Genomic DNA, 25348 nt, shown 5'->3' on the forward strand with positions numbered 1-25348 from the left:
GAAGTGAGGATTAGTTCGCTGAATTAGGGTATCTTGAGAAAGATGCTCTTTGGATTTAATGCAGTCCAGTCGCCATTTGCGCATGTGCGAGTAGTAGCTTATTCCTGTTGTGAATTCCGTCGAGTTAGTGACTAGTGTGGACTTGTCAGGGAATGAGCTGGGCTTGAATCTTTGGCTGAGGTTCTATATCATTAGGTTGACGGTTGTTATTATTCTTCAGGGTCTCTTTATTGGTAAGTAATTCTTCTATCTATTATTGCTTTGATGCCTTGTTATCATTTGTATATGCCATTCTTTTTTTATTTTTATTTATTAAAGTGTTTCGACCATTTAGGCCAATACACTGGATTTACAGTTAGTAAATTACAATCGACATGTTCATAAAGTTACAATTACAAAGTGAGAAAGTTACAAATTTACAGTTACAATTTCATATTTACAATTACAATTTACATTTTATAAAGTTACAATTAGAATTGATGTAGTGAGTAAATTACTTTATTAAATTATACATCTTGGAATTAGAGTTAGATATGTGTGATCATAGATATTAATTATTTATAAAATAATAAGTATAAAATGTTAGATATAAAGTGAAAATGTTTTGATGTTGTGGGGTCTTGTCTCATCATCTCCTGTAAATCTGAAGAGAATCAGTGTGATTTGTAAGTAATACATTGAGTGAGAATGTGCCTAATGGTGAAATCGTTTTCGCATTAGCGACACATCAGTGTATTTTCTTTTTTCATGAGATGACCGTGGGTGACTGGAGTATGGCCTATCTGAGAACATCTCTCTGTAGCAGATTCAAGTTTCTGGTTGTATGTTTCACTGTCTGTTGGACCATTCTTAAATTGTCTCTCGTGCTGAACCATTCGTCTTGCCACTTTATGCACATCTGCACTCACCAACATGTCCATTCTGTGCACCTAGACCCTATAACCCATGTTGTTCCAAGTTTTCAAATGCTGCTTCAACTATTATTTATGTCATTCTTTATTAATTATTATACAGTGTCATATTATGATTCTTTATAACTGAAACACAATAAAAACAAACCTGGGAGATCTTGTATGAAAAGAAAATACACTTTGCACTGCTTTTTCTTTACCTGTCATTACAAGGATCAATTTTGAAGGGTTAATTTTGTGATTCAGAGCTAGTTCAGAGGAAAGATTCCTGGATATCATGCTTTTTTTTTTTTATACCTATTTTACCAGTCAATTAATTTTGTTTTCCCCTCTTTAGATATAGAGGGATTTTCGTTCATTGGCAAAAGTCAATACTTTTTTTTGTAAGCAAATTAAAGTGTGACACATTGGTGCATTTTCTTTTTTCATGAGATCACCTTGGATGACTCAAGTATGGCCTATCCGAAGGCGGGTTAATACATCTTCTCTCTGAAGCAGATTCAAGTTTCTGGTTGTACGTTGCACTGTCTGTTGGACCATTCTTAAATTATTGTCTTTCGTGATGGACCATGCGTCTTGCCACTCTAGCCATCCAATTTCTTTGATCTAAGAAATAACATCTTTGCAAGTTGGTGATGATACAACTTGACCTGTCTTTATATCTTGTCTGCATTTTCAGTCCCAGAGATCTCACAATGACCTCGCAGCAATAAAAACAAGACCCTACAACATATGTTTTTCCAAGTTTTCAAATGCTGCTTCGACTCTATTATTTATGCCATTCTTTATTTATTATTATATAGTGTCATATTGTGATTCTTTATAACCATTTATTTTTTGTTTTTATTTTCTTAAGTTCTTCTTTTGGAGATTATATTATTTATGCTGTCCATTTGCTATTTAATTAATCTATATCTAATTTTATCATATAATTATTGACTTGCAATGTGTCAGAATTATCTCACCTCTTGGGAAGAACTTCCAAATTTAAATGTTATTGAATAGTCACTTATACAAAATCATTTTTTTTTTTTTTAAATATAAAATAGTTTGCAAAAGAATTACTGCTTTGCCATCTTTTTAAAGGATTAATTTATTTATTTGTTGAGGACTTATTAGTATAATAGTTTTAAAGGCCTATTACCAATATATGCCAAATTGGAAGAAACAACTTACTTCAAATGGTCTATAATCCGGTTTATTATCCTTTCAATATTTGAAATCTTGCTTTAACGAACTGAAACACAATAAAAACAAAGCTGAGAGATCTTGTATAGAAAAAAATACACTTTCTACTGTTTTTTCTTAACCTTTCATTACAAGAATTAATTTTGAAGGGTTAATTCTGTGATTCAGAGCTAGTTCAGAGGAAAGATTCCTGGATTTCATGCTTTTTCTGTTTATACCTACTTTACCAGTCAATTAGTTTTATTTTCTCCTCTTTAGATAAAGAGGGGTTTTCGTTCATTGCCAAAAGTCAATACTTTTTTTTTTTTTGTAAGTAAAATAAGTGTGACACATTGGTGCATTTTCTTTATTCATGAGATGACTTTGGGTGTCTCGAGTATGGCCAATCCGAATACTGGTTAATACATCTTCTCTCTGTAGCAGATTCAAGTTTTTGGTTGTACGTTACACTGTCTGTTGGATAGACGGAGTGTTTGTCAAACAAGTTTATTTGTTCAAAAGCTGAAATCTCTTTGAGAACAACAGGATGTTTCACTTAAACTTAGTCAGAAAATTTGTAAGGAAACTAGCAATGACATCATGATTTTATCTAAAAATGATACTTATTATAATTTTTTTTTTTTTTATAAAAAATACTCTAGTTCACAACTGTTTCTCAGCAGCTATATACTCACTTATCAACAAGAAAAACTGATCTACCATTGTAATCAGTAATAACTTGAAAAAATAATGTTCGTCAAAGCAAGATTTCAAATATTGAAAGGATAATAAACTAGATTATAGCCCTTTTGAAGTAAATTTCTTTTTTCCAATTTGGCATATATTGGTATCAGGCCTTTAAAACTATTAAACTAATAAATCCTTAATAAATAATTAAATCCTTTAAAAAGATGCCAAAGCAGTAATTCTTTTGCAAACTAACATATTTTATGTCAAAAAAAAAAAAAGATTTTATATAAGTAACTATTCAATAACATTTAAATTTGGAAGTTCTTCCCAAGAGGTGAGGTAATTATGATACATTGCAAATCAATAAATATATGATAAAATTAGATATAGCTTAATTAAATAGCAAATAGAATGCATCAATAATATAATATCCAAAAGAGGAATTTAAAAAAAAAATAGTATAAAGAATCACAATATGACACTATATAATAATTAATAAAGAATGGCATAAATAATAGAGTCAAAGCAGCATTTGAAAACTATGAACAACATGAGTTGTAGTGTCTTTTTTTATGGCTGCCAGGTCATTGTGGGGTCATTGGGACTGAAAAAGCAGACAAGCTATTAAGAAGGGCCAGACAAGCTTTTAAGAAGGGTCAGACAAGCTATTAAGAAGGGTCAGACACACTATAAAGACAGGTTATAAAGACAAGCTCTAAAGTTGTAGTTGATTTTTTGCTTAAAGGCATAAAACCCTCTGGTCATACACCACCTATACACTATAAAGTTCTGACCCTTCTTAATAGCTTGTCTGCCTTTTCAGAGTCAATGACCTGGCAGCCATAAAAAAAGACCCTACAACTCATGTTGTTCAGAGTTTTCAAATGCTGCTTTGACTCTATTATTTATGCCATTCTTTATTAATTATTATATAGTGTCATATTGTGATTCTTTATAACTATTTTTTTTTTAAATTTCTCTTTTGGATATTATATTATTGATGCATTCTATTTGATATTTAATTAAGCTATATCTAATTTTATCATATATTTATTGACTTGCAAAGTATCATAATTACCTCACCTCTTGGGAAGAACTTCCAAATTTAAATGTTATTGAATAGTTACTTATATAAAATCTTTTTTTTTTTTTTTTAACATAAAATATGTTAGTTTGCAAAAGAATTACTGCTTTGGCATCTTTTTAAAAGATTTCATTATTTATTGAGGATTTATTAGTTTAATAGTTTTAAAGGCCTGTTACCAATATATGCCATATTGGAAAAAAATAAATTTACTTCAAATGGCCTATAATGTGGTTTATTATCCTTTCACTATTTGAAATCTTGCTTTAACGAACAGAAACACAATAAAAACAAACCTGGGAGATCTTGTATGGAATAAAATACACTTTCTACAGTTTTTTCTTAACTTTTCATTACAAGGATCAAACTTATACGCAATGTTCTTCTGGGTTTTCTGGTATGTGGGATGAAACGCACTATTATTATTACTTCTTTAATTAGATCACTACTGTCAACTTCTACTTACTATGCTTGTTCAAAAAGTATTAACAGACTTCCAACAGATCCTTTATTTTGCCTTATTTGTCAACAGATCCTTTATTTTGAGATATAATCACTTTATTTTGTCAAGTTATTACTGATTACAATGGTAGATCAGTTTTTCTTGTTGGTAAGTGAGTATATAGCTGCTGAGAAACAGTTGTGAACCAGTGTATATTTTATTTTAAAAAAAAAAATTATAATAAGTATCATTTTTAGATAAAATTATGATGTTATTGCTACTTTCCTTACAAATTTTCTGACTAAGTTTAAGTGAAACATCCTGTTGTTCTCAGAGAGATTTCAGCTTTTTGAGCAAATAAACTTCTTTGACAAATACTCCTTATGTGATCAATTTAAGTTTTAAGTCCATGAAGTATGGAGGGAAGGTATGATGCCTTATTAGAATTACATTGTTGAGGCCATCCATTTTCACCAAGAAACTTAAAATTTTGACCAAACAAGTCTCCAGTTGAAGTTAAGTCAGAATACTTTAGGTTTTAATCCCTCCTGGGTCAGTGAATATTTATCTAAGGGAGGCCCAGGGAAATGTATCTTGGCATTCTCACTCTGGGACTGTATAGGTCTTCAGTGGAAATAGGACCAGCATAAGGACTGCCAGAACCTGAACTAAAGAAACAGAAGATACACAATTATAAGGACATTTAAAGATAAACTAAATAGGTTGTAGGAAGTTAGTTTGGAAGGCAGTCAATAAAAGTAAAAGTACAAAATAGTAAAAAAAAAAAAAAAAAAAACTTCACCCCACTTTACTAAAATAATTAACAATTAGAATAGAAATAGAAAGAATGTAAAAAGTTAAAATATAAATTTAATTCTGAAGGAGATGGTCAGGGGAAGGGGGGTGCGGTAAAAAGAAAAAAAAATCATTAACAACTATTTTAACTATAACTATTGGGAAATAAATAGTTAGTAACTATTTTGTTCCTTTTTAACCACACCTTTGACCATCTTCATATTCAGAAAAATTCGGTCAATCATGCATATATATATATACACATAATTTTTGTGTGGGTCTTGCATCTTTTGGCGACGTTTTGCAAATTTATAGTTGCATTGTCATGCCCTACAATGAGAAAAACACATTTTTTTAAAAATCATACACTTGCTCCAAATAATTGTCACAAAACTACAAGTACATAGTGCAATCTCTGACTAATAAATATTATAATGAAGATATAGGTTAATACAATCATTACTTACAATTCTCAACTGCAGTGTTCTACATTATTATGCTACTATCTTGACATTTGGAGAAGGAATGAAACGGTTTTTGAGATAAAATGGAGGTGTGTGTGTTTAGGTCTCACAATATGTACCGGTTTTTTTTGTGGTTTGTTTTTCAGTTGGTAGTCAGTCTGTACATTTTTTAGTGTTAGAGCGTGTCTTAGTGTTTCTGTTAGTTTTAGTATTATTTTTGTAGTTAGTTATTATATTTACACACTTACCTCTCATTTCATTCCATCTGTTCTCTTCTACATTATTTCGAATACTATATTCTATGTCGGTAATAAGGGAAACTAAGGGTGATTTGTTGGGTTCATAGTCTATACAATGTCTTCAATTGCTGGCGGAGGTTTTTCTTTTGGTTGGTTATCAAAATCTGTGTTACCAGCCATTTTTCGAAACCACTGGCAAATGATCTGTTCATTACAACACTCTTCCCCAAATACAGTGGGGGGTTTGTTTCTTGCAGCTTGGGTTGCCGAGTGTCCAAGTTTAAACTCATGGATAAATTGTAATTATTACATATGGTTAACTATTCTTCTAATATCAAACTAAATAAATAAATTCAAAATATGTCTGTAATACCACTTATATTGGTCTGAGAAAAAGATCAGGAGCTGAATATCACATTTTTTTAAAAAAAATTAGACTGATTGAAAATTAACTTGAATTCAATAATTAAATAGATTATATAAACAAACAAGAATGATGATAAAAGATTATATAAACAAACAAGAATGATGATAAAAGATTATATAAACAAACAAGTAAATCTCTATTGGATAGTTCTAAATGTGTTTTTAATTTTGTTCAATATTTATTGTTTTACATTTGAAAACACTTTTTATTTTTCATTATTTAATAAATAGCATAAAATAATGTATTTTTCTCATACATCCATATTTATTTTGTGACTTATGTATAAAAATTTTATATGCTGAATAAAGTCCATTATTTTATTAACAATAACATCTTGTTCCTTGTTTGTTTTTTTAATGCATTGATTAGCTTTAATTAAAAAAATATTTTCCTTTTTAGCCATTAAATTGATTATTTTTCTTTTTCTTTTTCAGATGGTTAATATAGAAAGATAGCACATCAATTACAGTCATGGAGGGCACACCTAAAAATGAGTTTTCATTTAAAATCCTCAAGAGTTTACTGCCACAAAACTCCGAAAAGATTTCAGATGAACTTTTAATGTGTATTAAAGACTTGAATAATAAGAAAAAAATTGAGGAAATCATTCTTTCTAAATTAGATCCCAAAGACTTGATGGTTGTATTAACATTATTTACTAAAATCCCTTGGTCAGTTTTTTATTCAGCAACAATTGATGTTTCAAATATCCTTACTTCTAATGAATTCTACGATAGTATAATTAGGTATTTGTGCAACTGTATTGAAAATAATGTTTATAACAAAGATGAATTTATGAAATTAATAAGGTTCTACGAAATTCTTGTTACCTACCTACCCATTTGTGAAGATGTGTATGAAAAATTTTTGGCATTGTTTAAAATGACTTATAAGTGTTTGGAAAACTTTCTTTTAAAATCAGCCTCTGAAAAGCTAATATATGAAAGGTTAGAAGAGTTGGTAAAATTGTTAGTCTTCAAGGCCTACTATATTGAGAGGAATAGGTTACATTATTCTTATATGAACATATATCCAAGCCCTGTTGATTTTTACGAAAATAGAAATTTGATGCCTAACATTATTAAAGGCGCTTATGATAGCACAGATCATTATTTAGATCTCCATTTCAAAATTCTAAAAGAAGATTTTGTTTGTGCAGTTAGGGAGGGAATAGAGCAGTACAGATCAGAGATGTTCGGAATGAAAGTAAAGAAAAATTCCTCATTGTTTTTGTATAAGAATGTTTCTTCTACGGGGATATCAATAGACAAATATAATCTGAAATCAAAAATTTGTCATCATATAAGTTTTTCTGATGAAGATAAATCAGCATTGCAAGAAGAAAATTTTCAAATTACTAAAAAGTTTATGACTGGTTCTTTGTTATTTTTCACTCGCAATGATTTCACAACATTTGTCGTAGCCACTGTTGAAGATAATGGCGACCGAAATGATAATCCCAATAAACAGTTCAATGGTATCAAGGTGGCCGTCATAGGAAATCCTTACCAATTGAAAACTGGTTGGCAATACAATATGATTGAACCTACAACATTCTTCGAGCCATATTACCAATCATTAAAAACTCTAAAAACAATAGATCTAAATAATTTCCCGTTAACAAGAAATATTGTTTTTGCAGATATGAATCCAATTTCATCTGGCATACAATATTTTATTAACAACAAGGATAATTTGAATCCATCCCAAGTAGCTGCTTTAGAAGCTGCTCTTTCCCAAAAATTCACATTAATACAGGGTCCTCCTGGGACTGGAAAATCTTATTTAGCGAGGGCGATTATCAATACGCTTATATTGAGCCAAAATCCTTCTAATTATCCCATCTTAGTAGTTTGTGTTAGAAATAATGCATTAGATCTTGTGTTAGAGCCTTTGGTTAGTTCAAATGTCAAAATGGTTCGCTTAGGCAGCCAAAGTAAGAGTGAAATCTTAACTGAAATGACACTACGAAAGCTAAGAAAAGAGTGGTTGGTATCTTGTGGTTCTAAACAGTTACTCCTTTCGAAAATCAAGCATTACAGAAAAATTATTCTTGATCCGAAAAATGTAAATCGTCCCGATTCTATTGAAACTGCTGTACAAGGTTATTCTGCTGCTATGGAATCATTAAATTGCCTCCTGCAGTATTATGACGCAAGGCAGATTGTATCCAGTGGAGTACAAATAATTGGAGCCACAACTGCAGGTGCAGCTAGATATCATAAGATGCTATCCTTCATAAAACCAAAAGTTGGTAAGTTAGCTTTAACATAATATTACTTCATTTCTTTCTATCATCTATTTCATTTTAATTTATATATATATATATATATACACTTATATACTTTTTTCTTTACTGTTGTAGGTGTATATTTGTTTTGTGGGTCATGAGGATCAGTCAATACAACTTTAATTAGGTGATGTTTCGCAACTTTATTGTTTGCATAGTTTTGCCCTACAATGAGAAAAGAACAGTTTTTTAGACACACATAATTTCTTCAACTAGTTGTTATAAAACTACAAATATCTAGTATAATTTATGATTAGTAACTATTACAATTAAAACATTACTTACAATTGTCTATTAGAGTGTGTTCTACATTATGATCATACTATCTCCAGGTTTAGGCCAGGACTGAATTGGTTTTGAAATGAAGGTAGCTTTGTTTTGATTTTTCCCATATGTAACTGTTTTTTTTTTCTAGCAGGTAGTCAATCTGTTATTTATATTTTGTAATTTGTCTGTTTCTATTTAATATTGTTAATTGTGTCTTATGTATTTATTAGGTTTGAATAACATGAATTTAAATTTTGTACATCTGACAGTTTTTCTATTCTAATCATTTCTTTTAAATTTTACTTAATGTTGTTTTTTCCCGATGTATGATTTTTGGTGCATCAAATCTGAATTTATGTCCTGTTTGTCTAAAATGTGTAGTGAGAGCAGTTTAGTCACACTATATTAGATTGTAGCTCTATTCTGTCTTTGTCTTTCGTGTTAGTGTAAAGTTTAAATAAAGTGGCTGTTCTTTTGTATGTAATTGCATAATCTTTTTTGTTATTGTTTAGAGTTTTAGTTAGACAAAGTACTTTATGAGGGTACACATTGGATAGGAGGAGATTTTATTTGATGCACCAGAAATCATACATCCAGAAAAAATTACTTTAAGCAAAATTTAAAAGAAATTACGACTATAGAAAAATATAAGAATTGAGATATTTATAAAAAATCAGATGTTCAAAATTTAAATACATGTTACTCTAAACTAATAAATATATAAGACACAATTAACAACACAAAATAGAAATAACAGATGGACTACCTGCTAGAAAAAAACAGTTACATCTTGGAAAAACCAAAGCAAACCTACCTCTATAAAAAAACAGTTCTGGCACAAACCTGGAATTAGTTGGATCACAATGTAGAACACACTGTAATAGACAATTGTAAGTAATGTTTTTATTAAACAATGTTTTAATTGTAATAGTTATTAGTCATAAATTACATTATGTACTAGTAGTTTTATAGCGATTAGTTGAAGAAAGTATGTGCTCTAAAAAATGTTTTTTTCTCATTGTAGGGCATGATTATGCAAACAATAAAGTTGAGAAACGTCTCCTAAATAAAGATATATTGGCTGATCCTTAAGACACATACAAAAAAATATATATATACATTTATTTTTTTGGTGTTCTTGATTTCAAGTCTATAATAAAACAACTATATTGTGGTGATGTTTCATGACTTTATTGTTCACTTAGTCCATGCCCTGCAGTGAAAAAATAATTTTCTTAATTAATTATTAAACACTGAAATTTACAGAATAGAAATTAAGATTAAAAAAGAGAATCATTTTATTAACAAGTGTTCTACATAAATGTATCATCTGAACTAACTGGTGTTAGGCTTAGAGTAGAACTGGGTTAGAGTAAAATGGAGAAAGGTAAGTGTGTTTTTGTTTAGGTATTTCCATATCCCCTAACCCTTCTTTCTAGCAGGTCAGTTTGCTTATTTCTTTTTTGCATTTTATATTGTTGTTTATTGTGGAGTATGTTTTTATGAGATTGGAGTGACATTAATTTACGTTTTATACTTATAAGTTTTTGTTAATAATCCAATTCTTATATTTTTCTATAGTTTTTTTGTTTTTGACATGACTGCGAATATTAAACTTGTGAAATGTCACCGCAATATAGTTGTTTTATTATTGACTGAACCTCACAAATTTATATCATTAACAGTCTAGAAAAAAGTTGTAAATTGTATAGGTAATTTCTGGCTTTTAGAGAAATTGTAAAAAAAAAAAAACTTAAAATTAATTTTAAACATTTGTTTAATGTACTAATAAAAAAGTACTTTAAAAAATCTATCTACCTTGTTAATGGTTCTTGTTTCAAGTAATCATCCTTCCCCTATAACAACTGGGTGAAAAATTGGACCCTTATCCATAACTAACACTAGTTTTCATTTCCTGGAAACATTTTATCTAAACAACATTCCTAAGATTGTTGTTTCTTTCCTGTTCGGTGTTTAAAACATCAAGTCAATCTGTCTTATAAGTGTTAACAAAAAAAATCAATATATTTATAAATAGATATAGATGTGTGTTCCTGTGTATTTCACTTTGCACTAGAGATGAGTAGGTAATTTGGGATTCAAAGAATCAAATCCTCTGATAGAATCATTCTCTCGAGTTATTCACTTGAAAGATTCTTGATTCACTTGGAGCCTATTGGTTCTCTATTCAGGCTAGTCTAGTATTAAGTTGTTTGATTTTTATTTTAAATCAATTGTAAAAATTAAATGATATTTAAGCAATATTTTTATAAATTGATATATTAAATGATATTACATCGATATTTAGTTTGATTACTTTATTACACCATAAAAAATGAGAACAACTAGTAGATACCCGGGGTCTTTAAGGAAAGGAATAAGTATTCTTACTTAATGTTTGGGAATTTTTGTTGTTTATTGAATAAAAAGTTTCTTTCTTTTCTTCGAAAAGTATCAGTTGAAGGATGATTAAAAAAAAACAATGCATCATATGCTGTCAATTGTTGGAGATTGGTTCAGTTAAAAGAATCAAATTTCTTAATTTGTGATGTATGATCCAAGAGCCATATATAATCAAAATTTGACACAAGTGATTTAGTATTAGAGCTATATATTAGAGTTATTATTAAAGAAAATATCAATAATTAAAACTAAAACTAATAAAATTAAGCAACTCAAATAAAAATAATATCAATACGTTGTACTTTTAGTTATAATAGAAGAAGCTGCTGAAGTGATGGAGCCATTGATCATATCATCAATCCCAGCAGAGTGCGATCATGTTATTTTAATTGGTAAAGTATACAAATTAAACAGCACTTATTTTTTTATTCTCATACATTAATTTTATTAAGTGAAAAATGATTATAGGAGATCATCTACAATTGCAACCATCACCTGCGTGGCATCCATCAACTACAAAATACAATATGAACATTTCCCTATTCGAGAGAATGATCAACAATGGGATGGAATACTATCACCTGAATGAGCAACATCGTATGAGGCCTGAAATAGCCTCAATTATATCTCCTTTGATATATCAAGATTTGACCAATCATCCATCTGTTTGCAATTATCCAGATGTTCGAGGAATGGCAAACAATTTATTTTTTGTGGATCACAACATCAAAGAAGATGAAATAGTAATTAAATATTTACCTAATAATTATTTATTTTACATATTCTTAAATATTGTATTCTACTTATACAATCAATTATTATTATTAAACAACTAAAAAAAACTTGGAATGGGTATATTGTTACTAAGTTTAGTGCATGTGTACTTAGATTACCTGCATTTTTTCAAATATTTTTCTGAATCAGATTACTCTGTTTGTTTGAAATTTATTGAATGCACATATTTCAATATTTTGAGATCAAAAAGATTTATAAAAAAATAATTTTACATGGTATTTATTTTAAGAAAATTTAATTTTAGATTAAATGTCTCGTGGAAAAAATGTTTTGATGAAAATTTAAGTCTTTCTGTGTATCTTTACATCTCCAAACAATTTTTACTGAACCAATTTTGATACTTTATTGATCAATAGGTACTTAATATTTCATGGAAGGTAATCTATATATAAAAATATATTTATGTTTATATTTATAAAATTAGTGCAAAAATTTGGTTATTTTTATCTTGAAATAAAAATCTAATTTGGTTCGCGCATCCCACAACTTTCACTTACCATCCTACAAACGCCCTCAAGTTTTTTGTAGATTAGTGGGCTAATGTTGAAGTTATCGCTGCTTTTGTGATATTTGAAAAATAATCTAAATATTAGGAAAGGCGGAAATTATAAACAAGAATTTAGGATTTTTTGAGATGGGAATATCAAATATAAGTGTTGCTCCTGCCAAGAATACAACAGTTTATTAATTAAAGATAGAAAAGTCATAATGCAATTGGAAATATTGACCAGTCTTGGCTTTTCCCATTCGAATTGGAAGTCGCAATTTTTCATTTTTCTCTTTTAGTTATTCATAAAATTCATAAATATTTTTCCATTGTGTATTATTTTTAACAATAAAAACTTTGTTTGTTTTTTTTAAATAAACATAATTAAAGGTACTTATAGGAAGATTTTTTAAAAATTTGTCATTTAAGCTCTGTGAGACTATTTCAATTAGGATAAGACCTTGCTATTATTAAAGACCACTTGATTATACATTGGAATGTTGAGGTTAAACAAAATCAATAGATAATGAGAGCTGTTTTAGAGCATCGGAAATCGGAAACTATGAAAACTTTATTCTAGGTTAGCCGATTTTATCAAAAAGTTTGTCACATTCCACGCATATACCCACCTGAATAATTGTAAATAAAATAAACTCAATAATTCAAACTAATTGATGCAGTGGATTGTTAAGATTACTGAAAAGTTGGGATTACCAATTTTTTTGAGCTGTTTATACTCACACATAATTTTGTGATATTTTGTTATTGGGAGCTAAGGGACTTCAAACTGTGTATTTTTATCAAAACTCAAATTCAAAATTTTTCACAATCACAATACTTTCCCTTGCAACATATACCATGTACAGTTAAGTGAAAGTAAAAAAAATTATATTTATATCTTGAAATAAAAAGAACTATAAAAATTAATTCTTTTTCGAGGTCAGTTCTAAAGGGAGTCCACTAATTGAGTTTAAATCTGCCAAAATACATTTTTTGTTTCTTGTATTTGAGGCAACAAAATGCAAAATTTAAAAATTATTTACTATTTTGACAAACCCGACATAGAAAAAGCATTTTGTATTTTCTTGTTGCTTGAAATACTAAATGGTAAAAAGTATTTTGTATTTCGCATAGTTTACTTAAGAAGTTTTTGTAATCATTAGATTCCATTAAGTTTAGGATAAACTATTAAGTTAGGGGTAATTCAGATAACAGAGAGGTATCTTACTATTTGAGGTATTTTGTATTTGAAATACTTATTTAAAAATTATTATTATTAAAAATGTATCTTGAGTAACAGGTTTAATTGACTACATTTACAAATAAAAGCTGTTATCTGAGTTGCTGCATTAGAGGGTGCTAACGATAGTAGAGGCTGTTTTACTGTGGCTCCAGTGTGCTCAGCCTTTGCTATCCTATGCTTACCCAGTATATTTAACGCTCCTTTGTAAAATTTAAATTGTGATGGTATTTTTTCCTTAATATTAATTTGAAATAAATTTTGCTCCAATTAAATAGTGAAAATTTTTAATAATGATTTATTATTATTATTAGGGAAATGACAGCCAAAGCCATTGGAATTTCCATGAAGCTGATTTTCTCCTTTCTTTGGCTTATTACCTCGTCAAACAGGACTACGATCCTTCGGAAATAACGATCCTCGCTACCTATGCTGCTCAGTATCAGTATTTAAAGCAAGCCACTGTAAGTCATTTGTATTATTATAATTTTATTTAAATAAAATTTCCCATTATTAGTTATCCGAAATTTTGTCTAATTACAAATACTGTGTAATAAATAATATATTTAATTTAATTTAACATTAATAATAAGGAAAGAGATTGTGAATTAATTTGAAAATAGTATATTTTATAATTCCTCAGGGTGGTGTATCTTACAGGCTACAAATAATAGCAGGTATTGAAAGTTTTATTATAATCTTTTGTTTGTTTGTTAGTAAAAGCTGCTTTCTTTCTTACTTAGCACTTTAAAGCTTTTAATGTTCACAGCTATAACAGAGAGATGGCTTTATCACTAACTAATGGCTCATTGTAGAAAAGTATATTTGATTTAGAATTAAAAATTAACTTATTCACTTTTAGGTCCAAGTTGTGAAGTTAATTAATTGGTACTACAATTTTGATTTCAAAAAAGGTCAAGTGTAGTATTCCACCAAGTTCATCTTCTTGTGATACTTTAACAGGCAGTGGGTCATGATTACAGTTATTGTTTTCAGCTCTTTTTTGTCAGGCTTATGTAAAATTTTACCGCTTTCATTGATAGATTAATGTATTTTTATTTTCCCAAGCCTATTTCCTTCCTGGTTATTGCCCCTATTTCCTTATTAATGTGTCACAGTGTGGTTCTGGGTCTATTAATGTTATTTCTGAGCCCTTCTTATTTCTTGAGCATTGCTTATTTGCTATATCATTGCCTTTGATAGCTTTGTATCCTATCAAGATTTATGTTAATTCCATCATGTCTTGTTAGTTAAATACACATGGCTACTAAATATGTTTTACTTAAATTTATCATCAGTTTAGTGTACAAAAAGGTGATATACTTTTATTTGTCATTTATATCTTCATGGTGTTGCATTAAGCATCTTATAATAAACCATAACACTGAAGCCTAATACTCAGAAAATTTTATATACAGTGAAGTCTCACTTATAGGAAACTCACTTGTACGGAACATTCAGTTATGCGAAGAATTTCTCAATCCCCTACAAAAACCCCTTAATTATGTGTATGTAGTTATCCATTTATACGAAACTTAGTTATACGAAACATTCAGTTATACTAAGGAAAGTTTGGACCCGCTTTATGTACATATTGGTAAATTTTATTCAGTTCTACGAATTTTTTTTTCTTACGTGGCAAGACAAAGGACAAAAAATACCGTGAAAAACGAAACAGTAAACAACTTTTTTCCGCGAATAACATCCGGTCCCATTGATTCTTTATGTTTACATTCTACTCCCTACTTTCGATTCAAAATAAAAATTGTCTGTCCCTCGTTAACGCCTGAAGTGAATGTGCGTGAAAAACCGAATTTTACCATCATGAGCAAAAAAAAAAAAATCTCTTTCTGTGGAAGACAAAATTAAAATTTTAAAAGAAGTTGATGACAATCCGAATGTGACGAAAACTGAAATCGCTTAGAATGCTGTTCAGCCTACTACTATCGAAAAGTGCTTCAGTAAAGCAGGGTTCGCTCTAGAAGATTTTTGGGACATGAAGAATCGGTGGTTTCTTTGAGGTGGAAGTTTTTTAGAGGTAGAAGTTTTCAAAAGCCCTCCGGAGTGGTCGAATGTTGTTCCCACAGTCTCTTCCGACATTATAATCGAAAATTTCGTAGAGTACGACAACAATCCGGCAGTCTGCACGCCTCATAGCGATGAAGCCATAATCGAAGAAATTGCCCCAGCCCCAACCGAAGGAAGCTGGAGGATTCCGATTCAGATGACGAAGATCCTTTGCCTCTTCCATCTTTGGCAGAAGCTCTTGAAGTATTTGAAGATGTAAAACGTTTATGTATGCGAAAGAAATTAGCGAGAAGGAATCTAACACCTTAACAGAATGCAAAAGAATGATATATTCAGCCAAAAGAAACAACCAAACATAACGCAATTTTTCTGCGTTCTTCTAAAAAATATACATACATAATATGTATTGTGTATTCACTTACACGAAATATTCACTTTTAGGAAGAATTTTTGGTACCCCCTCATATTCGTATAACTGAGACTTCACTGTATATATTTTTTTATATTTATGAGGTCTGAGATTATTAACGAGAGGGTTTTAATTAAAAAATACTTGATAACTATATTTATGTACACATCTACTTAATTTGTAATTGATTATAATTTATGTATATATTTTAGGAAGATCAATTTTATTCTTTGATGAGAGGTGTACAAATTCAAGTTGTCGACAATTACCAAGGGGAAGAAAACAACATAATTCTGCTGTCGTTGGTTAGGAGCAAGAGCCCAACGATTGGCTTTGTTGCTAGAATGAATAGAATTAATGTTGCCATGTCGAGAGCAAAGCATGGTCTTTATATTATAGGAAATATGACTACCCTTCAAACATGCTGTGACAGTTGGAAGAAAATTGAAAATATCTTGAAATCAAAAGAAGCTATAGGTAAAGTTCTATTATTGCTTTTTACATAATCAATTAATTATTAAGTATTTTATTATTAATTTTTCACATAAGTGTGTTACTTTTTTATGTGCTGGACCCCTTTTTTCATAATTTTATTTTTATTTAAAAAATAAAAAAAAATTTTTTAATTATTTAAATATAAGTAGATGGTCAGGGTTGCAGTCAAGAAAAGAAGAACAAATAGTTTAAAACTATTTTTTATCTTGGACATTAAAATTGTTTTAAACTATTTTTTCTTCTTTTTTTGACCGCAACCCTGACCATCTACTTATATTTAAATCTTTACGGTCAACTATATATACATATATTTTAATTATTACTTACCTTAACAACAATTAGACTGATAATTTGTAAAGACACATAGCTAATTTAATTTAATTATTTTATATTGAAACAATGTAATACTATAGATTAACAGATCTACCCAAATTTTATTAAGAAAAATTAATTAACTTTATTCACTATCAATGAATTTATGGATACTTTTGTTGGGTATACTTGCCTTCATAATTAATGTACTTGATGTCTCTCTTTATAAATAATTTATTGAATGAGGCTGTGAAAGGAATAGTTGTGTAAGACAATATTATGTTGTTCTGAGAAACAAGGTCTTATAGTAGAAATACTGTAGAAAAATTTCCAATATAAATTAAGTAAAAATTGCTTTATCATAAGTTTATTTAAATTTCGTGAAATATCATTAAAAAAAAAAAAAAAAAAATTATAAGGGTTGTTTTTAGGAGCTTAATTGAAATAAATCACTTTTCATAGCAAGTTTTGTGAGGGGATATTTTGGAGGATTAAGTGGTGTATCTCTGAGATTTCTTTGCAGTTCAATAAAATGAAATAAAAAATTACTAATTCTGATTATTTTAATATTTACAATATTCTTAAATAAAACTTAGTTTAATCAAATTTATATGATCAATAATAATTATATTAATTTAGCCTAGTAAACAGAGTGCTATTGAACTAATGGCAGTTTAAAGACTGGCCTCATTAAGTCTTCAATATTTTAGGACTGAGGGTGGCTACATGGCCATCCACCTTATTTCATTACAACTACTACGGTCTTTGATACATAAAAGTATCCTTTAACAACCAATTTGTTGTGTTTACTTCCCTTTATGTATTTGAGTAGTAGGCTCTGATCATCGTTTTTGATGTTATATTAATATTTTATTTTGACTTATATTAATTGAAAGTTTAAAATAAACTTCCATTTTGTACAAAAATTGACAAAAAGTATGAATAATTATTTTTCAGATGATACTCTTCCATTGCTGTGTGTGACACACAAGAAAATAACCAAAGTTTCAAATCCTAAGCAGTTACTTAAATTGAATTATGGAGGCTGTAATTTACCATGTGGATTTAAGCTTAAATGTGGCCATGTCTGCCCATATCCTTGCCATGGTTCATCCAAGTACCATGAAGAACCGTGTTCTCAGCCCTGTTTAAGGTATTTATTTAGTTAATGTTCTTTTGTATATAATTTTTAGGTTACTTTTGTATTGAATCAGTATGTGTATGTATCAGAATGTCTTTCACCATAACATAGTAAATGATTAGGATTTTTAAGTGGGAACTTAGTGATTAACCTTAAGCTATGTTCCTCATTGATTCATTGTATTCTGTAAGGACTATTAGGTGAAGGTTCGAGCATCAATTGATTACCTAATTCAACAGTTGTAAGTTTTAGTTGTGGTACTTAGCAATCTTGTACTTGATAAATAATTTATAGTCAGTTTATATTGACAACCAGGTGGCTGTAGGGGCTCAAATAACTATTATACAGTTAAGAGTTGTGAAAGATTGTTATACAGTCCTAACCAATCTTGCTTAGCATGATTACGGATGTCAATACATTTTTGCATCATACATCCTGGCCAGCTAGTTCTGGGTGTATTGCCATAATTCTGGGGCCATTCAGTGCCATAAGCCTAAGAGTTCTCTCTCTGACGAAGTTAGTTAACAAAAAGGATCAGACGTGATTGAATGGACTTGTTATGAGAGAACTCTTTGCAATGCTAAAAAAGGAATTATGGCATCAATCCAAAACAAAAGTCAGCTACACTCCAAGTTGTTTTTAGATGTACTCTGTTTAAACTGAACAAGATACCGATAAAAGTAGAGCAATATATACTGGTCACTTTCACTATCACAGCTTTACATAAATCCTAGTTCACAGGATGACAGTTACTCAGGGAACCCCCCTGAACGACTTAAATTAAATTGTATTCATGGCACTGGAAGCTAAGGTGCTTCCCTCTGTTGGCCGAGTTGAGAATAAGAAAACAAGTGGCCATTACCTTTTGAATCAAAAGAGAGAATCACATTTTAAGCCCAGATCTGAGGCCATCATCAAAATAAATACAATTTGTACTTTCAACTAGTTCATTATCACCAACATGGAGTAGAAGACATAAAGGAACATGGGGAAGTGGAGAAGAGTAATCTATGAACATCCTGTCATCCTTCAGGTGCTTTAAATCGGCATATTGGGAAGAAATATATCCTCTAAATCAGATTTGAGTAACATACTAACAATAATATAACCTTTTGGATCTCAGCCATGTTCATAGCAATAGTTTTAATTATAATTTCTGAAATTTATCCAGTCATAATAATAAGTCGTACACTTAATGTACCAGTTTTAGAAAGATAAATATTTTACATACTTTGGTTTCAACCCAGACTACAGTGATAGTACAAAAGTGTAGATTCTGTCATAGGTTGAAGCAGTTTATCATTTGGTCTGCTGTTACAACAGGTTGATAAGGCTGAAATTGGTGGTGTTTGGTATGAATCGATTAGTGTAATATAAATGGTGCAAGGTTGTCACTCCAGGAAGCCATAACGATTTGTTTAATGTATTAATCTTATGTTATAAATAGCTAGTTAGGATATAAAATGATTATAGCATACGATTTCGTATCGTATGCTATAATCATTTTATAAATAGCTAGTTAGGAGGCACAATAAGACCTTAAAATATTTTATTTAATAAAATAAAAAGTTCGAGTCAAATGAGTGTTTGGTCTTTCTACTATTCTGTTGATTAAGCTTAGCATAGTTCTCTCTATGGATTCTTTAAGAAAGATAGTCCAGATGACAGTAAAAAAAAGTGTGGATGTTGAGGCTTCATCATATTAACTTCGAATCTGCAGCAGTACTGGGTTTGATTCTGGTCTTGACTTTAATTTTGTTGTTTTCCCATGGAATAAACACTTGATCCTCCCACACTGGTTAGAACAGGTTGATTACCTATTGGTTAATCTTCCACCTCTCCATATTTTAGAATTGGCCAGATAAAGGGTAAACAAAAAATAAATAAATAAAATAATGAGGTAAAAAAATGGATTTATTTACTACTTGAGTACCATTTGTTTACTGTCACCTGGGCTATCTTCCTCAAATTATGTACTGTCAACTAATAATCTTCCAATGCAAATTCTTTAATTTATAAAATATAATAATGAGGTAAAAAAATGGATTTATTTACTACTTGAGTACCATTTGTTTACCAATTTTTTTTACCTTTTTTTTTGAGTACCAATTTGTTTACCTTACCAAATCATCTGTCTGGTGATCCTCGTGATATATGCATTTTGTCAATGACTGCATTGTGAACTTATGAATACTTCCAGGATATGGAGATTTTCTAGCATTGATCATGGGCAGTTGTACCATATGATATATGGTGGATCTAAATAGGCTATGTTTATCTGTTTACTAGAAGAGAAAAAAAGTGTTCTGGGAAGTAACATGTATAGAATTTATTTATTTAATTGCTCTATCCAATGGGTCCATTTTTTTTTTTGTCTATGGCTCAAAAATGCACTGGAACTTCGATTAGTGTGAACAAAACATTACTAAACTTGAAAGTGCACTGCTCCTTATTAGTTTATTTAAATATATGATGGTCTGATTTCCATTGTTAATACAAATTTTGCTATTCTAAGCTTTATTGAATAATATTTGACTATATTTTGATTATGTTTCATAACTTATAATAAAAATTACACTTATTCTTTTTATTTCAGATACAAGAAGTGTGGTCATAAGTGTAAATCTAAATGTTATGAAGTTTGTGATTCTAAACCATGCAAGTATATAGAAACCTTAACTCTCAGTTGTGGACACAGTGGTGTATTCGATTGCTCTTTTAACTTTAGTAGTTTTCTATGTAGAAAACCTTGTAACAAGTAAGTATTGCTATATTTAATTATATATATATATATATATTGTTATATTCCAAAATTATTTAAAATTAATGAAAGGAATTTTGTTAATTTTTACTTATTCTCATAACTAAAGTATAGTTTTGACGATAAAAAGGTTAAGTAAAAAGATTAAATATTAAATAAATATGAGAATTTTTATTTTTAATTATATATATTATAGACTCTTTCTCTCAGGGTGGGTTTCTAGGCAATCAGAACAGACACTTAGCTTAATTAACATTACTTTTACAAATATACTTAGAATTTTATGTTGTACTACACTAACCAATTTACTGATGATTTTTGATGACTTCTATGTCACAAGCTCACACTTGCTGAAAACAATTTTTCAACAAACAAACACTGATTGTTAACAAAGAGTCCCTTATTCTTCTTGGGTGACTCTTCGATTTAACTATTTATGTATCGCCGACCTATTGACCCACAATGTAGGTCTCTTCTGGACTAAAATTAAAAAGATACAAAGAATGCAAGAGAAAAAAAGTAATAGAAAAGAGATAGAGATATAGAAACTATCAAAAAGTTAAATAAAATGATGAGGATAAAGATGAATTTAAAAAAATTATCAATTAACATAATAAAGAATAGTGAACTGATATATCACAGTATGTATTATTGAAAAGATCTATTAATTTAATTAACTAAGGAAACATAATAACTGACAGTGTAATTAATAATGAACTGGTTAATTATAATATTTAATTAAATATCCTATAGAATGATAAGTACTAAAAGTGGTTGCGTAAGGGGTTTTATAATAACATCAATTTCTGTTTTAATTTTTATTTTTAAGATAATAAAGAAGTTAATTGGTCTATTCTGCATCGAAAATCAGTTAAATGAGTCAGTTCCACAACAGCCCATCTAGGATGTTTTCCAACTGCCATGTTTAACGTTGATCGTCTACTTCTCAATTTGCAGATTTGAGTGGGTCCAATTTGTGCCTCTCAATTCACAGTTCTCATTGTGACTAAACTGTTTAATGCTCTTCTTAAGAAAATATAAAATATAGTAGTGAATATAATAATGACTAGCTGGCTGATATTATATAATATTGCCTCGTTATATTATTATATAATTTAGTAACAAATTGTTTTATATTAACATTATTAAAAGAATCATAAAATATTATGCCCTTCAAATTGCAATATTTTTAGTCTGTCTCTATTTGTTTTCAAATAAAATCTATTGTTAAATTTCTCATACTTCTTATGGCTTTCTAAAAAAATTTAATTTATATCAAACCTCATCTTTACTTAGAATATAAATGAAGAATACATCATTATGAATTAACATCTTATAGTTTATTTGGATAGTAAGCAAAAATGAGTTTATTTGTATGTAAAATAAAATCTTTTAATTTAAAAGTAAGTTTTACTTACATGGTTTCACTATTTTGCCAACAATATATACCTAAATTATACATAGGATTACATTAATTGATTCTGTTTTAAATTTGAGAACTTATAACCATGTTAATTATACTCAATTTTTAGGCTTATGGCATGCGGCAGACATAGATGTAAGAACCCTTGCTTCCAGGAGTGCGGCCCGTGGCCTTGTATGGAGCTCGTCGAACATAAGTTTCCTTGTGATCATTCCAATTCAGTGGCATGCTCGCTGATTAGCTTTTACAAGTGCGAAAAACCGTGTACCAAAATGTAAGTAATTTTGAAAATGCTTTCTTATTAACAGTTTTTCATCTTCTAAGGTCTTGACAATAATTAATATTAGTTTGTTAAGAAAAAAATAACATCTTTATTGCGTTAAATAAAATAAAACCTATATTTAAAATGTAATGAAAATTTGAGATCAAAAGGAATTTTACCGAGAGGAAAAAGGATATTATGCAAATCATTAAATTTAAAATTAACATAAAATATAACTTAAACTGAGTTACTAATTAGATGTTGTAAGCTCGGAGGGGCTAGTCCTGGAGATCACTGCTGACCCGTGGTCATCTAAAGTATTTGAACTGAAAATTGTTCTGTCTGTCTAATCCCTAGTGAGTGCAGGCTTCGTGGAGAAGTGATTTCTGCCTCCTAGCATGCAGTGCTTAATATTATGCTGGGACAAATAGGTATAAAAGACTCTCTTGATACTTTGCCAGTAATTGGCTGAACTAAGACTCAACTATTTTAATCATCGAAAGTTTTTTTAATACTCAATATTTTTTTTTTTAATTTATCCTTGTCGTGTGACAGTAAGTGGATGAGATGCTAGATGATATGATTGTATAATTGACTTTTGAGGTATGAGGTACTTTTACCTGCCGGTTCCTACCTTGTAGCAGGATGTATTGCATCAGCCTGGGGTTGTCTTTGGGGTGCGGTTGGATTTCCAATGTTGTAAGTTACTGAACCTTTAACTGCTGGCTGCTGGGAGTGGAATTTTACAATGTATTTCAGGATAAAATCATCTATTGATACCCCTTGTGCCATGTGTATTAAATTTGTATGTAATATTACATTATTTAGATGCCTGAGAGAATGATAATGATGAGTCAATAAATGGTAAACAATTAATAAGTTTTTTGGTATCATTATTCCAAGCATAAAGAGGAATTGTTCAATGGTCCAGTTTCCAAAACTTATACAATTCTTCTTTAATATTTTATATAATGTACAGTTATAAATATCAATAAATAAATAAAGTAAAAAAAAGTTTATATAGTTCATACTCCATATTATGGGTAAGCAAGTTGGTATTATGGTCTTAGGCAAACAGACACAATAAATAAAGCTTTAAAGGGAAACAAATGAGGATTTTGCTCATAATTCTAATGTTTTTCCAAAATTGTGGTAGTTCAGACTCTTACTCAAATCAAAGCCATTCAATTGAAAAATCAGTTAGATTGATTTTTTTTTAAAGCTTTGGAATAGTGATTCCTAAAGACAATATTTTTCTTCTATCTTCATATATGACCTGTACATGGAGCTATGGAAACCTCTGATCAGCCATTTTGAAACAAAATAATAGTGATTTTGAGTTCTGGTGGTCAATGGAGAAAAGATGTAGATATCTTTTTTTTTTAATTTGATTTTTGGATTCTATCTATCTAATGTAAAGCATCAGATTCAAAGGAGAGGCTGAAAAAGTTTTTCTCGCTTGATTACAAACAGTTTATATACTGTACACCCCATCCTTTCCATCTACACTGTCCTTTGAGCATTCATTGACTTGACTAACAAGGCTGATGTAGAAAACATTTTTGAAAAATTTTCATTATATTTTAACTTTAGAATTTAAAGAAATCATGATATATTTTTTAAAAACAAATTTTCAATGTTTCAGGAGTTCCTGTGGGATTCATAAGTGTATAAAACCCTGTAACGTAAAGTGTGGGCTTTGTGAGGTGTTGGTACAAACTGTATTGGACTGTGGTCATGTAGTTAGATTACCATGCTCGTATGATAAAGATGACCCGTCTACATGGGGCAGCATCGGCCTATACCGCTGTTTAGTGGAAGTTGAAGATATTTCTGACCATTGTTCCCATACATACTTTCAAAATTGTCATGAAAAGACTGAAGGTATAAAATTTAAAGGAAAATGTGTCGAGGGATGTTCTCACAATCCCGACGGTCAGTGTCTGTTATTCTAATCTAATTGTTAATAGTTTTATTTGTACCTTCTTCTGAATAAGCTGATATAATATTGTATTAGATCTATTATTTAGTCTCGAATTGTGATAATTTCTGTATTATTAGTATAGTTATTTGTATGTCTTTATTTAGAAGTGGTTTATTAACTACAATAGAGAGTCTACTGCTCTCAACAAAAGAAACAGAATTGTTTTGACTTTAAACAAAAACTCCATTTAAAATATTCACATAACTACCTTGAGATTATAAGTTAAATTTATTCAACAATATTGTAACATTGTAAGGTTTTGCTGTTTTGAATTATGAAGTCTCTATAAAAAGAAAAGTTTATTGTTGTTAGCCATTTTTTAGATATGTATTTTTTCAATCTATTTTGTTATGTTTTTGTAATAATTATTATTACTGATGATAAATCTTAAGAAAAAACTAATGAGTTACCTTACCGTCCTTTGAGATGACTGTATCATTAAACAAACTGTGATATTTGTTAGTCTCGGAATTGTAATGTATAGGAAGGCATACTATTGGTTCTTACATGTTCCGTCCTGATGTGCCATTAGGATAATTTTATAAATTAGTTGATAGTTTTTGATTACTGTAGTTGTTCAATAGTTAGTTATTATTTCTTTTCTTTTTTTTTTATGATTAGTAATTACAAATAGGCTGTAAATGTGATATTTTATGTACTTAAGTTTTGTTTTTAGGTTGAAAAAGAAATTTTGTAGTGAATGATATTTTTTAAAATGTGTATATTTCTTTTTACGATAAAATAGTTTATATATTTAAGTATATTTCATAATACAAATATAAGGAAATTTTTATTGAATGTTATGTCGATCGATCAAACAACAAACTTGTAA

General features: G+C 29.4%; 1 protein-coding gene across 1 annotated transcript; it reads left to right on the top strand.

Moving 5' to 3' along the window:
- Positions 1-102: 102 nt before the first annotated feature.
- On the top strand, positions 103-24686 carry LOC106691922 (NFX1-type zinc finger-containing protein 1). The gene is made up of 10 exons (XM_014437821.3): positions 103-233; positions 6654-8473; positions 11488-11571; positions 11648-11922; positions 14016-14165; positions 16351-16615; positions 17903-18098; positions 20683-20844; positions 22380-22544; positions 24178-24686. The coding sequence occupies exons 2-10, from the start codon at positions 6691-6693 to the stop codon at positions 24485-24487; spliced, it is 3390 nt and encodes a 1129-aa protein (XP_014293307.1). The 5' UTR covers positions 103-233; positions 6654-6690; the 3' UTR covers positions 24488-24686.
- The last annotated feature ends 662 nt before the right edge of the window (positions 24687-25348 follow it).

Source organism: Halyomorpha halys, unplaced genomic scaffold (genome assembly GCF_000696795.3).
Source record: "Halyomorpha halys isolate HHAL.00 unplaced genomic scaffold, Hhal_1.1 Scaffold5072.1, whole genome shotgun sequence".
In the NCBI taxonomy this organism is placed as follows: domain Eukaryota; kingdom Metazoa; phylum Arthropoda; class Insecta; order Hemiptera; family Pentatomidae; genus Halyomorpha; species Halyomorpha halys.

Excerpts from the sequence above, each read along its gene's own strand:
- LOC106691922 (XM_014437821.3), top strand. The coding sequence starts at position 6,691 with ATGGAGGGCACACCTAAAAATGAGTTTTCATTTAAAATCCTCAAGAGT. Across the intron at positions 11,572-11,647 it reads CGATCATGTTATTTTAATTG|GAGATCATCTACAATTGCAA; the intron begins GTAAAGTATACA and ends AAATGATTATAG. Across the intron at positions 14,166-16,350 it reads AGTATTTAAAGCAAGCCACT|GAAGATCAATTTTATTCTTT; the intron begins GTAAGTCATTTG and ends TATATATTTTAG.